We start from the raw sequence: 18,037 nt of genomic DNA on the forward strand, positions 1-18,037 counted from the left end.
ATGAACAGAAGACCAGAGTCCCAATACCATCAATCACCATGCAAGGTGCACCAGGTTGAGTTTATTGTTTTACTATTACACAGCAAAGACAGGCAGAGGCATGAAAACAACATACAAAGCTCCCAAGAGCCATGAGCTTTAAAAACATACAAAAGTTGGTACCCATTGATTTTTCTAGGTGTGTTCTTTCAACCCAATTTATCACAGCCGAGTCACATCCTATGACCCAGAGAATACTCTGTGCTCACCCAGGCTCCATGACTCCTGCTTTCCTTACCCAGGTCAGCTCCTGGCTCTCACTGGCTCAGGAGTCAGTGAGAGCAGTGCCTCCATACAAAAGATCCAAGCCCTGAATATGGCTCCAGCTCTACAGGAAAGGGAGAAACTCAAAGGTTGCAAAGTTATATCTTTACAAGAGAATACGTACACATATATTGGCAAACATGAGTTAAATGACTCTTGTATCCAACAGTTGTTTTAAAAGGATGGACTCTTTCCTGTACAGAATTTAAGAAATTAGCCATTTGATACAATAAGGGTATAAAGATATGAAATACTTTTATTCAGAACTGCTAAAACTAAACCATAAATTACTATTTAAATTTTTTTTCTTTGCTGGTATTACTTAGGTCATATTAGTTGATTCTTTTGGATGAAGAGACTAAGTTTTTGAACTTCTCTGCATGAATAATCTGCAACATTAAAATAAAGCAATAATGTGACAAGGTCCTCTTACATATTTAGATGGCAAATTTCAAGAATTCAACTGTAAATAATGGCAAAAATTTTCACTTTTTTTCTGTCATCATGATGACTGAGATTTTGTTAATATAATTATTGAAAATCATGAATCTGGCCTCTTCAGACCTGTTGAGAAATAATCTTGAGGAAGAACACATATTAGAGATATCATGGTAAAATCCCAGGACACAGCAGTGTCACCACACCTGTTCTCTGTCAGGTGAATTGGCTGATCAATAATCACTGTGTGATGCATCTGTACCCCAGAAGAATTTGTTCTACTGTGCTCATATCTGCAATGTGACCTTTTGTCTTATATTCAGTTTAATCTGCATGTCCTCCTTCCTGTGGTAGAAATGTGGTCAAGGCTGCAGGCAGCCTCAGGAATGCAACTCAGATCTGTTAATAATGCCTGAAGCAGATGAGGACTTTTGCTTTCCAGAGATAACAACAAAACACCCCAAGAATTATTATTACAATTATTATATTGTCGTATTCTCAGGGGAAGTGGGGACTGTATATCATCTCTGCTTTGCAGGAAGCTTTTACATATTTGAAAAAAATCTAGACAGACAGATTCATGTTTCCAAACAGCATAAAATGATTGTAATTTCACATAGTTCAAGCATGAGTTAAGATTTAGCACCATGAGCTGCATGTGGATGTAGAGCAGTAGATCATTACCCTTTCCAAGGTTGAATCTGGGAGTTTTTTTAATACTGTTCTGAAGGGTTGATGTGTCAGTATCAAAAGTGTTTTTAAGATCATGAAAGCTGTATAAACCATTTATCCCCAAGAAGTAGCACCTTTTACTATGCTGTGTAAAAAAAAAAAAAAAAAGATTAGTTTGACACAATTTCCTCCTGAAAAGTCTTAACAAATGTTTATGACCTCTGAAGAGTTTACATGTAGGTGGTTTGATTCCAAATTTTAATCCTAGGAATTAAAAAGGTGTGCAGTTACAGTTTCATGGGTCTTCCTCTTTTTTTTTCTTTTTAACAAAAAGACAAAATGGCCTAATTGCGCAAATTATTTCAGAGGAAACGTAGGTACTCAGAAATTAAGAATATAAAATTATCTAAAAACCTAAATCATAGATATTTTGCTGAAACCAAGGTTGTGTTTGTCCTTTCCAAGTTTCCTTTCCCCATGAAGTTTGGAAGGTGTTGCTGTTACTTGCCATGAATCTGCTTACATGGTACTCTCTGTACCCTAGGTTCCATTTCATCCTGCTCTGCCAACTGAGAACAGCTGGTTCATCTAAGCTTCTTCTGTTCTCTGCCCACTCCACCTTCTTTAGCCTTATTGCTGATATTAATTATGTTAGTAATTTAATCACAGGTGATTTTTTTTAGTGGCTGAGGCAAAAAGAGCACTAATTACCTTGACATTTTTATGTGTCATAAACTATTAGCTTTCCTTTCTTCCCACATAGTAAGTGGAATGAATCTGCTTTTGAGGATGATGATGATGATGATTACACTTACAGAAAGTTTTCCTGTTAGCCCGAATGTCCTGACTGTATCCCACTTTCTAGACTGACTGTTCTGTTTTGCTGTTAGATGCCCATGTTGTTTTTCTGTGTTTATATTTAACAATTTAATCTTCTTAATTTTTACCTTTTGTACAATTCTGTCTCAAATAGCAGATCATTGCAAATTCATGACTTAAGTGGAATTATCTTTGATTTTACTTACTGTTTTTCTTTTTCATTAGAACAATTTTTACTTGCATTCTGAGTATTGCTTACTCAATCTTTACTAGTTCTAAACTTTTTATCTCTTTGCCATTGCTTGTCATAATATCACTTTTATTTATTCTGGGGGTTAATTAAAATCTAGGCCCTTATAAATACTTTTTCTTAATTTTTTGTTCCTCTCTCCCTTGCTGTTGTAAGTGTCACTAATTAGAACATTTCACCCAAGCTGTCTTCCACCTTCCTACATGTTTCACACAGGTATCTGCATAACTCCTTGTTCTGGGTGCACTGTTAGATCATTTAATAAATTGTCATCTTCTTGAACTTTACTGAAGACCACAGTGTTGACACATTGAAACATTTGGTATTGGCTGTGGGAAATTAAGCCTCCCACAGCCATGAAAATACAGCCACTTTCTATATAGTTAACACATTGCTATGAGTTGATGGATGTCATTAGTTCCTTTAATAGATGGATACAGATAAAGCAATTAGTGCATATACTTTTTTTTTATGTTAAAAGGATCTGTAGTCTGTAGTAAAACAGCAGGATAGGTATTTTATGTGTGTATATATATATATGTGTGTGTGTTTACGAGTATACATTGAGAAGTTAAGACAGGAGACAGCAGAGCTGCTGGATAGGAAGTTGCCTTTTGCTCAGTGCTTACTGCTACTCTGGAAGGACTTCTGGACAGAATGAGCCAGAACTCTTTACTAGTTTCTTGTTTCAGATTTGTTTTATTGCTTTGTTTTCTTTTATTTTGTTCCAAATAAAATGCATCATCAGAGGAATCCTTGTGTAAACCAGACAGAATTTTTCTCTTAATTTTAACTTTTAGTTCACAGAGACTTGCACCCAGTAAATTCACCATTAACTTCTATATCCAAAGCGTGTAATTTTTCTTCTCTTGTAGAATCAAGTGAGCATGAAGAGAAGAGTACAGCTGTCTCAGGTGAGGCATCTACCACCCAGCCTTGTCCTGCAACAGGATATGGTCAGCCTGAAGAAGCAAAGGAGGATATGGATGTAACAAAACAGACTAAACCTGAAGAGAATGATGACTTGGGCCCACTGCCTGATAACTGGGAGATGGCTTATACAGAAAAGGGGGAGGTCTACTTTATTGAGTAAGTCTTATTTCTTCTTTTTTTAATAGCTGTATTTTATTTAACTGGGTGAGAAAATGGTTTGTGTGGTGAAGTGGAGCATTGAACTCCTCCTCATTAAAACAGCAAGAATGTTCTGGCTGTCAGGGCTCCTGAGGGCTAGTGGCAATTCCTGCATTAGTGATTTAGATGGAAGCCTGCTGGTTTTTAAGATAGGTAACTGGTCTGCTTACTTTGAAGGCAGGAATTAAAGCTTTTGTTTCTTCTGTTGAAAGCAAAGCCTTTCTGTTCTTCGGTTGCTTTCTGGGAAAGTGACACAATCATTGGTTTTGCCCTTCCTTATGTGGGCAGAGGTGGAGAGCGTGAAGGCTTTTTTGCCAGTTAAAGGAAAGGAAAAGGAGTGGACTAAAAACTAGCTAAGAACAGTAGAGGGAGACCATGCTATATACAGAAATAGTAAAATAAATGAGTGGACTAGAAGGACAATTACAGTAATTTCATGACTATAAGGTGCACCGGACTATAAGGCACACTTCTGGGTGTCGGCAAATTTCCAAACGTTGTCCATATATAAGGCGCACCGGACTATAAGGTGCACTTTTTTTTTGCAGTGAGGATTTGCGTGCAACAAAGTAACAAATTAGTAATGGAATCGCGCGATCGCGGGATTTACTGGCAGGTGCTCAATTTGCAAACGTTTTTCAAAAATTGGTGTAGCCTTTAAATGCAGCCCCAGGCACCCTTCCCATGCGCAGACCCCGGCACTCCCGCCCACCCCCAGCACCAGCTGGCACGGCTGGCGAGGCACGGCTTGCACCGTGGCTTGGGGCTGCTGGGGCGTGGCCGTGGCTCACACTTCTGGGTTGGCTCAGGGTGGCCGCGGCTCACGGCTCGGGGCTGCCACGGCGCAGCTGCGGATCGCGGCTCGCACTTCTGGGTTGGCAAATTTCCCAACTGTGTCCATATATAAGGTGCACCAGACAATAAGGCGCACTTCTGGGTTTCCATCAAAATTTTAGTCAAAAGGGTGCACCTTATAGTCGTGAAATTACTGTAGTTATGTGTGGAAACTTTTCCCTGTTGGTATACTAGACATACCTGTTACTAATTAGTAAACTCATTGAAGTAGTGGATATGAAAGTTCTTTATGCTCTGTGTGCTCTCATTAAGCTATTGGAGAGCTTTCAAAGGAGGGCCATGAGGATGGTGAAGGATCTGGAGGGAAATCCTCATGACGTTCAGCTGAGGTCACTTGGTTTGTTCAGCCTGGGGAAGAGGACACTGCAGGGAGAACCCACTGCAGTCTGCAGCTTCCTCATAAGGGGAAGAGGAGGGGTAGACACTGATTTCACTTTTGTGACCAGGGACAGGACTCAAGGAAATGGCCTAAAGGTGAGGCAGAGATGTTTAGATTGGATATCCAGAAAATTTTTTCACAACATAGGGTGGTTGGTCACTGGAACAGGAAAGTGGTCACAGGACCAGGGCTGACAGAATAAGAGGGTTTGGACAATGGTCTCAGGCATGTGTGATTGGAGTGTCCTGCACAAGGCCAGGAGTTGGACTTGATGGATCCCTTCCAACTCAGCACATTCTGTGATTCTATGATTAATATACATTATGAGGATAAAAATACAGCAAGTTTCTGAGTTGGTATAACATTTTTTTCCTCAAAAGAAAAAGGAGAATGGAAAAACCAATATTTTTTGTTAGCAGAGCTCTACTACATAGGTAGAAGGAGCATTTATGTTTTCTTTAAGGAACTGCTTCAGTTTGGAGCATTATCTGTTATTCTGATTATTCGTGGGTAAAAATAACATTTGGTGGTGTCAATTATGCTTTAAATCTGGTACTTAATTTAAAATGTTGTGACTATCACATGAAGTATAAACAAATGTTAAGAATAAAGTTTGTGCGTGTGACTTTTTAATGAATATTGGCATGACCAACTATAGCTTCTGGCATAGACAAGGCTAAAAATAGCAGTAACTATTAAAATGTAAGTGTGTTTGCTGAAAAGAGCAAAAATATGCTTATTCTAGAAAAAGAATAATTATAATAACTTTGTTCAAGCAAGCAGAGAAAAGCTAGGATGACCTCAGGGCTGGTTGAAACCTTTGTTTCCTTTCCACCTTACTGCCATATTTAATTTTTCTGCACATATTGTATGCTGTGACAGAAAGCAGTCAGAATTATATGGCACTTTTATTTTACTTGTATCAAAAACCTGTGGTACATTTGGGGGACAGGGGAAAGCGTGGTGGGTAGGTCACTAACAGAGCCAACTGTTAGAGTACTAAATGCTACCAGAGGTAATTTAATAGAAAATGGATATATATTTTGTAACAAATACAGTGAACGCAAATAGCCCTGACACTCTACAGAGCAGCCATTGCACTCCTCAAATTCCTTTGATGTTACAGCTTACTTCCTTTCCTGGAAATGCTCTGGTTTACCCTGCAGTTCTGACAATGCTCATCATTCACTTCCACTAAATGAATGTTATGTAAAGCAAAGAAATCAATCAGAGGTGCAGACTAGATAGAAGGGCTCTTGTAAGGGCTTCTTGCTTTTGGGATTATATTCTTGAACAATGTATTTGCAAAAAAGTGCAATTACACGTCTGTAAAAATACTAGATTATTTACAAGAATTCCAGCAAGAGGAACAACTCTGTGATCATTTGAGTTTTCACATTGCCCAGTCTTTGCAGGGTTAAGTAGGAATGTAATACTGTGGGGATGCTGTTAAATTGCCTCTTTGTTTACAAGTCACTTTGGTTAATGGCATGAAGAGACTCCATTTGCTTTCACAAAAAAACGGAAAGATAAAAAGACAACAAAAACCTATTTGTCTAACAACGTCTCCCTGAACAGTAGTAAAGATTGTACTAGATTATTAAATAATAGATGAAAAACAAACATTTTTAAAGTGTACATCACAATGAGTGGGAAAAAAAGTCACACTAGGCAGCATCTTTTATTGCTTTATTTGAGGCTCATGTGAATTGTACCTTTAAACGCTAAAGCCTTCCAGCAGCAAATGATCTCAAGTTCCAGGTTGTCACAGGTATACCCAAAGGTCTTAGATTTCATGGCAGCATTTTCATTCGTTCACCTCAAAATAACCTCTAAAATTCAGATGTGATCTCACTTATCAAAACTGCCTTCAGAATAGCGTGGCAGGTTTACAGTGAGAGAGGAAGTGACTTCATAAGGGGAAAGATAATTGTCTATAGACAGGATTATTTATTTGTTAATCATTAATGGTTCAGTTAGCATTTTGTAAAGCACAGTGGAAGGAATTTCCTCTGCCTCAATGACTACAAAGACAAAAAAAAAATATCATCTACCAGATTCACTGAATGATTCAGAGGACTGTTGTATTTTAGAGCATGTCTTGGTCTGTTCCTTCCTTTCGTTCCCTTTTTGACATAGGTGCATGACCTTATGTTTACCTATTTTAGCATTCACAGATAGAACAAGAGCATCTCTTCTTACAACATAATACTTACCAGTGTTTCTCAGGAAGAGCTACTTAAGCACATTTCTTGGGCTGTTTCCAGCCTCCCTTACATATGAATCTGAATTTTCAAATACAGGCGCACAGTACACAAATAGGACTCCATCTCTTACATTTGGTTTCACTGAGAACATATGCTAATGAGAACATGCAATAATTAACAGGCTGTATATAATTTGGAATGCCATGAAAAAACCTTCAGTTTTTCTCCTTCTTTCCTGCTTTAAATATGGCTGGTAAGTGTGGCATATTTTGACATGCTTAAATAGATCATAGTCATCAGTGATTTTTAGCTTTTCCCTCTCCCAGGGCTAAGGAAAGGCTGGGATTCTCCATAGCCTTCAGACCTTGCCTTGCCAACAGCTCTCAAACCACACCCTAGAGACCCAAGTTTGTGTTGTCCTCACAAAGTCAGCAGATGCTGGTTGTGTTAGATCCCAAGTAATAATCAGTGTTTGCTGTGTTGGTCCAGTGCAATGCTGAAGCGAATAAAAAAGGACCAAGATTCTAGGTGCATGTGCTCTCATGTGCAGCCAGCCTGAAATGTGGCCCTCACCCAACTATCCAGCTCTAACCCACACATTATTACATCAGAGGCTGTCCTGTACAACTGGCTACACAATTTAATACTTTTTTATAAAAGGCAGAATTGGTTTTCTCTGTCTCTCCAGTCTTATCTCCAGAGGCAGCAGAACTCTGAAATGGCTGCAGGGACAGCAGGACATGAAACCTAAAGCTATTTGGCTCCAAACTGTTCCAAAGCATATATGGATTCCTTTGCTTACACCACATTGATTGTTTTCTTAGTGGAGAATAGAATAAATGCAAACCACCATAGAACATCTTTAAGGGATCATCTTTTTTTCCTTGTGCTGATCAATTTTAGGAAAATGTGGTTAAACAAAGTTTAACAAACCACTTTCCTGTACATCTTGCAAACATTCAGTCTCTACTTCAACACCTAATTCGTCAAACAGCACAGTCAGCATTGCTTTTTGGACCTGTTGCAGTATCTTTTCTAGTTGTTAAAAAATTTTATTTCTTTATGAAAGTACCATAAAAGACTGAAAAACAGCCATAAAAAATAGTGCTTTGCAAGGACTCTCCTTTTCACTGTGAAAAACAGCCATTAAGTTTTTTAATACAGCTGGTGCAATTTCAGGGGATATCTGAAGAGTGCACCTACAATAATATTGCTATGGACTTCACTGGGATAAGTTTTCCTTCACAGTAGTTTTTAAGGCAGGAAAAGTTTCTGATATCAGGAATAACATTTATCCCAACATCTTGTTTACCTGAAGAACCATGATATATTTAATTGTTCCTGATTGCTCCATCAGTTCACCATCAGAAATCAGGATATTTTAGTTAAGCCTGGATGCACCATTATTATATCTTGAAGATACTAAAAGTACTGGGTAGAAGTATACCCTTCTACCTGCTCAAGATTACTTTCAGATCCTGCAGTAACTACAGGAACTTTTAAAACTTAGTTTGGCACTTCTGCAAATGTGTTACATCATCAGAGTATCAGTCCACAATACTGAAGTGTTTTGGCTGTCTGGACATTTCTGCTATTTGAAATAGGTATCAATTAGGATGAAGAAAATTTTTTTTTTCCATACTGTTATGATATTCACTTCTGGTGGGATTTTTCCTTGGGAAACAAGGAAACAATTGTCTGTACTTGGTTTTCTTTGTTTATATGTTGGATTGGATCTATCCATTTTGGTCAGCATAACAAATCAGATTTCTAATGCACTTTGGATTGCAACATGACATACAGCAAGACAGGCAGCTGAAAGAAATCAAGAGGGATCTTTTCTCCTGAGACCACTGCCTTGATTCATGGCAAGTTAATTAGGAGCATGAAGATGGTAGAACTGAGAAGAATTTTTTGAATGCTGATTTTATTTTTTTTCTCTTGTCTATTATGTTATAAAGATACCATCAGTCTGTACTAGTGGTGTGCTGTCCCTTGTTCTCACTTGCTGGTTTTATCTGTGCTGACACCCGGGTCAAACTGCTGGCTTAACTTCTTTTGTCTTTCCTCACTTTCTTATTTCTGGTCTTTCCCCCAAAGGTCTCTGCTGCTGTGCTCTGCAGAATTAATCTTACAGCACATTTCCTCTGATATTTGTAGTGTTGTTATAACTTTTATCCTTTGTATTTATTGAACTAGAAGAATCAGCTCACCTGCCTTGCCATATAGCATTAGGTATCTAATATAACTGAGATGCTGAGACTCCCTCTGTGGTCAATGGAGAGATATAGTTACCTCCAGAGGCTGATTCATCCTGTCCTTATATAAGGGCAGAATAAATTTGCCAAAATATACCTGCTTCTACCGGTATATATGTTTCCAGATATCCAAAACTGTGTCTGCAGTAGTATGTAGTTTGTTCAGGAGTGCTTTTGAAGGAAATCTGGTTGTCTTCATACACTTGAATTCGGCTCACATTTCAGTGTGCCCACATTGAATTCCTTTCAGATGAAGAGGGAAATCTCTGGGAGTTCACTTAGTTTTCTGTGACCCCTGGACCCCGAACTCCGTTCATGAGACCAGGTTTGAGTTAAAACCTGTGTGAGTTCCTTCTGATCTAAACCATTTCCATAGCAAAATCAGCAATATCAGACGACTGCAGAGTGAAACTCTTGGTGCTGATGACCCATCAGCCACAACTTCTAGGTCTTTTCAGGTGCCATGGACTGCATGCCTGTGAATGTAGTGCTCTTGCTGTGCATCTTCTGGTTTAAATTCAAATGAAAAGCTTACAAGCTTGGAGAGCACTTAGTGTCAAAAAGAAGATAACTGAGAGAGAGATTAATTTGAAAAATGACCTCCTGATCTAAGCCAAAGCACCACTGTGGAAGCACAGTAACAGCCCAAGACATCTCCATTATCGTGACAGATATGATACAGAGCTTGTCAAAAACCAGGACCTTCTGGAGTGACAGCCAGAGGCCGTTTGGGAGATGACATACAAGCAATATGCACTTAAGAGCATATTGTTAGGTGGTTCTGTGTATGTGTCTCTCCCTTGAAGACAGAAATCCTACAAAATTAGCTATGTAATTTTTGTAGTCACATGAGATGAAGCCCATTCTTTGTCAGAAATTAAACTGCCTCAGTCAAAGAGAATTATTTCAACAGCAGAAATTACCATAGGAGACTTTAGGCATTTATATATTCCCCAAAAAAGTCTTGCATAAGCATCTTCTGCTCCTGTGAATGCCTAGAGGCAGCACCACTGTCTCTGGGCTGAGTGCATAAGTGCTTGTCTACTGCCCAAGGCCATCTAAGATTCACAGGATAGCAACTCCAAACCCGGGTCTCCTAAGGACCATGAACTCTGAGCACACTGTGAAATGCAAGGCAAGCTGGCAATCACAGCTGCTGCCATGCAAACCACTGCCAGAGGACAACTTCCTTTTCTATCTGTTCCTACATGTGTGCAAAATGTTTAGGTAGCATCCCACAACGCTACCTAAATTGGATGGATTGCAAAATTGCTGGTTTAATGCTCTGTTTTCCTTTCCACCTCTCTCCACACACAAATTACCTGAAGGTCATCATTGTGCCACTTGAAAATCTCTGCAGATACACAATCTTTCAACACAAAGAAAAAGAAGGGAGGAGTTGGAATTGTTGAAGTTAGGGGCCCTACAGAGCACTGTGATTTCCTTCTTGGATGCTTCCCTTTGCTCAAGTTGTTACATCAGGGACCAGCTTAAATGTAATGTGTTCAGAATAAAAACCCAAACAAACACATATGTGCTGCTCCCAAACACACTGAAACAGCACACTGGTAAATGCCCATTTTGAAATGCTTTTCACAATATCAAGCAGAATACATACCTTGCAAGATGCACAATTTAGACTAGGTTTGCAGTGCTTTTAAAAGACATTAAGGCTATTCCTGTCAGTAAGTACTTTCTATATTTCTTTCAAAAACACTTCGAGAGATTGCCTGAAGGCTTTGTTAGTACAAGAAACTTTATCTGTCAAACTATTTTAAACTGACAGATTGTTAACACAAATCCATTATATTCAAATCTTAAGTAACATAATATACTGTCTAACAAATAATTACAATAAAAAGATAATAGTTTTTTAGATAAAAGCCACACTCCTAGTGTTTTTTTACTTCCTAAAGATATCTAGTAGTATTCAGTGAGATTCCCTCTTCTCCTGGAACCCAGCTCCACAGCTATTAACAGGGAGCAGAGGCATTTAAACATTTTCTGTGAAGTCTTAAAAGCAGAGCTACAAAGAAAATCTGGAGAAGAACATGAGGTTGAGTCAAGGTTTCTGGGAAGTATTCTGTGCCTTCTTTAAGTCTATTTAAACCAGTTGAAGAACATTTTTTTTTTTCCACATATATTTAAAATTATGTGCAACTAATAAGAGATGACTGATTATAATAAACTTTCTGCTAGGTGAAAATATTTGGCAAAGAGAGAGGATTTAAGTTGGTTCAGCAATAATTATTTTATTGAATTTTGGCTAAAATATTAAGCTCCATTTAATATTTTAAGCTCCATATTCAGCTTTACTGGATGACCTTTAAAAAAAACCAAAAAACACTGCAATACACTTCAGGCCTATATGCAGTTTCTATTTTGTGCATAAGTAACAAATTTGGATAAATTTTAAAAAGTTATGCCCTTTCCATGCTCTACCTGCTTGAAGCAAGATGAAAGCAATCTTTTGTTAAGGAAAGTTTGCTTTCAAAGTTTCAAAAATTAGCATTTTACTGTAGATTTTTAAAGATATTCTTAGACATGCATTGTTGATTTGCCAGCATTTATCTCAGTAGTCATAACTAGTAATCAAAATCGTTGAAATTATGTAAAGATGGGCTTTCTAGACATGTTTTTAATTATAAAGCACAGTTATTGCCAAGTAATGAAGCATTGGTCAGTGTAAAATGTTGCTGGAGCCACAGCTGTATTTCTCACAGGATGCTCCAGTAGCATCACTTCACTCGTTCTGTCACTGGCAACTCCAAATGTCTGTTTGAATATTTACTCCACGACTGATGCTGCAATTCATCTGCAGTTCAGTCATAACTAATCTGTAAATCCCCAGCCCCTTCTCCTTCTGGTCTGCCCATAAGACTTCCCAAATTGACACACATTGTTAGACTTAGTGGCAAGGTTATGCCCCCTACAAGGTTTTTAGTGCTTAAAATGCATTCAGTGTGTACAACCTGTGAAGCAGATATGTGTTCATGTTACTTTTGCCATTAGTGTTAATTTGGCCAATTTACTGTTACTTCTGTCTCCTTTCCCATAGTTGAAGCTTTCCTATCAAGGCGTCCTTTAAATTATATTAAAAACAGTTAAGGAGATAAAGGTTGTCTCCCTCTAGCTGAAGAGGGAATAGCTGACACAAGGGAGACTGGAAGAACACCCTGCCAAGTAAACCTCCTGTGCAGGACAGAAGTAGACATACATAAAAATCATGATGCTGTTCTCCAGGGCTACTCATTTCCCTCTTTTACTGAGCAGCAATGTGACAGTAGCCATGTCTCTCCTCCTTGAAGGAGTGTTTGTGTGTTGTGTACCTGGTTGCTAAAGTGATCCAAGCAAACAGCACTAGGGAGAGCCTAAAAGGACATTGATGGTACTGTGGAGGTGTTACATGTTGGGCTGATTCTGCCTTCCTACAAGTCCTGCCTTCAGAGCAGGAAAGGAGTTTTTGCTCACTAGAGCACTTGTCTAGAAGCCTTTAAAGTCCCATTGCAAGAGTTGTTTAGTCCCACTGCATTGTGTGTTTAGTATAGATCATAAAGTGGAGAGGCAGGGCAAGAGAAAAGGCACAGATACAGGCAAGGAAAAGAGGGATGAATTTCAAAGGGTTCTCTGCTCCTGAAATTATCTGTTATAGACAAAAGTTCTTGTGGATGAGTTCTGCTTTTACTAAGTAGCTGAACAGGTTTGACAGATAGCACCTAGAAGAGGAGATTGAGTGCTCTAAGAGCTGATCTAAATGAAATATCATCTCCATTCTGTGAAATTTCACTGCAGACTGAAGGATTACTCTTCTGTTGGAAGAGCTGTTGATCTTTTTAGGTTTTTTTATGGTTTTGTTTAGTATGGCCATCTTGCACAAAACTGGGACATCAGTCCTACTGGGTTTGTGGGAGCCACATTTATGCTTAAAGGGGTAACTGCTTGCTGTTCTCAGTTTCAGCAAAAGCCTTGAAGGTTGTGACTCAACTAAATCACATTTTTAAATATTGATATTGAATTGGGCTTGTTTTCAGCTTGGCACCTGTCTTTGCAGATACTTGAAAACTCATTCTAAAATTATTATAATGGTGTTTTCAGGGCTGGTGAATTGGCCTGGTGTGATGGGTGGACATTGGCCAGTTGACTTGCAACAGAGCTGGCTTTTAATACTGCTGCTGTCACTGGCTTGTTTGGTGGCTCTGGACAGTAATTTCAGGACTGTGACTCCATTTTCTTGCTTCTAAACCAGGGATGGTTATTTTTATTTCCTTTGTGAAATGCTTTGAGATTTGCTCTATGCCACAGAAAACGTTGGTAGTAGTAGTCATATATATTGCTCTTTTAAAGCCATAGGAAGCTATCTGTGATTCTAATTTAGTCCCTGCAGTCAGTGGGGACCCCTAAAATAATTCAGAATTAAGAGCTGGGAGAGAATGGCTGTTGTCCAGACATGCCCACACTCCAGAGATGCAACTGCAGCTCCCACAGGAATGTCCAAGCTCGCTCTGAGCTCTGGCACTGCTGACAGGGTGTCCTGGGTGGTGTGGAGCTCAGCATGTGCTGCTGCATAATCCCAGGTAGCTCAGTGGATGGATGCTGGGGTGATGAGCCCACACTGAGCTCCATCCTGCAGCACTGACACTGTTGGAGCATCTCCCCCAGTTAATTTAAAGCTAGCTCAAGTATGTCTGCACAAGCTGTGGTTGGGCTGTGACTGCAGCATAAAAATGCACCCAACAGGAGAGCACAGGCAGCCAGAGCTTCCCAGAAAGTGTCTTAGTTACACTTGCAATCAAGAGCAGGCTGCTGGCATAATTTCAAATTCACCTTACTTTTGGCTCATCATTCTTCATATTCTGCAAATATAGCTCAGCTCTCAAAGGAAAGGGTTTGTTTATCATCTTCACCTGTCATGAATGGTGTTCTAGACTAGATAATGCTTTTAAGAAAAAATAATTTAAATGCCTCAATTTTCATTTTAGTTGCCATTTTATCCATACATAACTCTGATCTACCATCTTTCCCATTCAAAATGTGGAGGAAGCTTTAACATGGTGACAGTTATGCTGAGAAGCAGGCACTGTCACTGTTTTGAGAGAGAGAGAGAGAAATCAAGGCAGAGGAAAATTTATCTGCCATGGAAGACAAGGTGGGAGAAGGAATTGATTCTATTTATTTATTTTGCCCTAGGGGAACCAGTGGTGTTGGGATCACATGGACTGTATCAGTAGCTAACAAACTCACAAACAATTACATCCTAATCCATTTTTTACCAGGTCCCCTGTTTTGTACACCTTATGCCAACGTTTATAAGAGAAGTCGTAAGCACACTTTAAAATGACACAGCAAATTAATAATAAACTAAATAATTCAGTATTGTATGGAATGAGCTTCCTCCTAGGGTGTATCAGATAAATAAAACATGGGTTAGAAGTGTCTCTGAATGATGGCATTGTAGGAAAGGCATCTCAAAAAATCAAGGAGTAATGATCACATCATTTTCTGGTTTATAGTCTTCTTTAACATATTTACAATATTTGGCTCCAAATTTAATTGCTTATGGTAAGGTATACATTGAAAGGATCTGGCTTTAAGTCTCATTAGCTGTGCTAAGTATCAATTCATTTGGCAAAATAATCTCCCAGAAAACAATTTGTGCCAGTTCAGTGCTCTTTGATGGCTGATTTCTCAAAGATCTATTCTGAGTATAGAAAGGAGCCACATGATTCATTCAGCTTGTGCATATCTATTTTATCTCTATAGAAGGATTATATATGGAGAGATAAAGGTTTGTTAAACAAAGTATCATTAATCACCCTGTCCGGAAATGTAGACTTTGCAGGAGCATGCTGTAATTTGCATCACTTTTGCTGTGCCTTGTCACTGCTGCTGGAGAGAAATAACAAACCTGTATTTATGAAAAGGACAGGTTTAAGACGAAAATAATTCTATCCGAAAACTGTGAGAATGGTACAGAATCCTGTCGCCTGCACTCGATCAACGGGAGAACACTGTATTTGTAATAAATTCCTTTTGCTCTGGATGAGTTCTGCATTTTCAATGAGGTTAACTTGGCAACATTCTAGTTGATTTTAATAAAAATAGCTGCTTTGAGGACAGGGAGCTGAGGTTGCCAAATTTACAACTGCCTTGCACAATTACTCTTACACCTCCTTCAGGGCTACTTAGAACCAGTAAGCAAATTAAGTGTATCGATTGCAATTTTGTTGGACTAACCCTTTTTTCTTAAGGAATAAACTTGATTCCTTTCAGTATGTGTCTGCTCAGAGTGATCTCTTTTCTTTTCAGCCATAACACAAAGACAACATCATGGCTGGATCCACGACTTGCGAAAAAGGCTAAACCTCCAGAAGAGTGCAAAGAAAATGGTAGGTGATTAAGTTTTCCTTGCTGCTCAGAGGGGATTTTCCTTTGTGTGTGTGTGTGTCTTTCAGTTCTTACAAAAATCAGACGTTTGGGGGAATGATGAAAGGTGTTTAATTGCTGCTTTGGTTAGAAGCCATAAGTGATACCAGTTCTCAGTGTGCCATGTGTTTCTGCTTTTTATTCCCCTTTCTGATGCTATCCAAAGCTGAGGATCACAAGTGTGTTTTCTGCCTGTTGTGTGTGTGACTCCGGGACTGACCCTCTCCCTCATCTCCTACAGAGAACTTTGGTCTGCAGAACAGAATCCTTTTCAGATTCTGAGCTTTTAATCTACAGGCGATTCAATGCATAAGGGAAACTAGCAGCACCGTGGGAATATGAATATTGTTTGATTTGTATTTAAAGGTACAGTGCTATGTTATTTAGTAGCCAATTTAAACAAAATAGTGTCTGATAAAACAGGGTGTGGGAGGGAGAAAAGAGATCAGCGTCTGTCAGAGTTCAAGGCTGGATTTGGGGGGTACTACATTGCTAATGCTTTAAAATTTAAAAGCATACATACTGCTGAGGATGCTTAAAGGAGCTGTAGCTGTTGTGCAGGAGAGATTATTATATTGACAGGTTCAGAGATTTGAAATAAGACAAATCATATCAGTATAATTTCTAATTTTTCTCTGGTAAAGTTTATCAGTATTTAAATCATGTAATAAAGTCAAGGCAAGAATGTGTTGTAATCGATCTGTTTCTGATAAGGGGGTTTTTTCATTATTTTATTCTTCCATGTCAGTTCTATTAGTCAGTTAAGATGTTATGATTTCTAAAGACTGCTACTTTTTTATTGTTGTGCGATACAGAGCATTAAATACATGCATGCTACGTTAATTGATTCAAAGCATTTTTAAATATTTTAAATTTATTCAGAAGTTTTCATGTACTACATCTGATTTATTTTAAATTTTCCAAAATGCATTCATTTGGTTAATGTAAATACTATTTACAGAAAGGAAACTCAAGGCTGATTAAGAGGTCACTGAGGAGTCGCTGGCTGTATGAATTGCAGGGTCAGTGGTTTGCTAAAAAAATGTTTCTGAGTTGGATTTTTTTTGTAAATGGCTTTCTTTTGAAAGATTGCTATACTCCAAAAATAGCTTCCTTATTTCAGCAGCAATTCTGACGTTCTCTTCTGACATCAGAAATTACATGTCTGAATGATTTTGTGATGCTTATTCTAGCACGGACAACACAAGCTCCCAGACTAAAATTCTACAGTGATTACAACAGAGGTCTGATGCTGAAACAAAACGAGGGCACAGGAGCTTTGCTTTCTGAATCTCTCACATTACTTATATGAACCTATATCTTAGCCTGCTCCTTAGATAATACTGATGGAAAAAGCAGGAAAAAAAATCCACCAATATCTGTGGAGTAACATTGCACAGAGTTACTTGGAGTAAATATGTGGGGTTTTTTTCCTTTTTCTTTTTCTGTTAACTGTTGTATACTGAAATCAGAACAGCACTGAGATATTGAAAAAATGCCTAAGTATGTGAAACAATTTAAAGTGAAAATCAGTACATTAAAGAAAAAGCATTATTTTATAGTTATTTGACTACTGGAATACTGAATCACCGTAGTATGCTGGGTCATGTTGTTCTTTTAAGGTTGCTCAGCTCATTAATGCAAAGTACTTGAAGTGATGCATAAAAGACTTTAGGGAGAGATTTTCTATTCTTACAGTGATTGCTCTTCCAACATCCTCTCTTTTCTAAGGTTCTTCTGTTTTTCAAAAGTGTCATTAGTCCTTTTTTTTTTTTTTTAATCTAATACCTGCAGAGAAAAAAGTTCTTCAAAATCACTTATATGCCTTAAAATTACTGTACCTTTCTATGGAGGTCCAACACAAGGGACTTTGCTATGCACACAGGGATTTGGAATTTTTGTTTAAATTTAATCTACCTTCAAGAATTAATTTCAGCTATGGCTTGGTAGATTTTTTATGCCAAGCATCTTTTCTATTACACTTTGTGATTTATTCTGGCATATTTTACTCAGAGATACAAAATTTTAGAAAGACATCAGTGTTTAGATAGGAAGTGATTCTTACATTGATGCTTTATCACTATATGCATAACTCTTGCTTTTCATTGATATTCATCTTGTCACATCTGAAACTTGTATTGATTCTCTGAGATACATTATGATGTCTTTATCATCTACCACATTCTGCTATCAGGTTTTCATTGTGAATAACCCAACTTTTGTGTTCTCCTTTCAGTGCAAATCCTGCCAAATCCTCCTTCTTCATTCTGCCACCAGCTCGCAGTTCCCACACCAGACATGT

General features: G+C 38.3%; 1 protein-coding gene across 14 annotated transcripts in view; it reads left to right on the forward strand.

Moving 5' to 3' along the window:
• Positions 1-18,037, forward strand: part of MAGI2 (membrane associated guanylate kinase, WW and PDZ domain containing 2) — a 713,151-nt gene that overhangs the window by 476,601 nt on the left and 218,513 nt on the right. For all 14 annotated transcript variants that reach the window (XM_033057437.2, XM_033057440.2, XM_033057436.2 and 11 more), the window contains 2 exons: positions 3,358-3,571; positions 15,619-15,698. In XM_033057437.2, coding sequence (XP_032913328.1) covers positions 3,358-3,571; positions 15,619-15,698 — 294 coding nt within the window. The remainder of the gene's footprint in view (positions 1-3,357; positions 3,572-15,618; positions 15,699-18,037) is intronic.

This window comes from Catharus ustulatus, chromosome 4 (genome assembly GCF_009819885.2).
Source record: "Catharus ustulatus isolate bCatUst1 chromosome 4, bCatUst1.pri.v2, whole genome shotgun sequence".
Taxonomy (NCBI): Eukaryota; Metazoa; Chordata; class Aves; order Passeriformes; family Turdidae; genus Catharus; species Catharus ustulatus.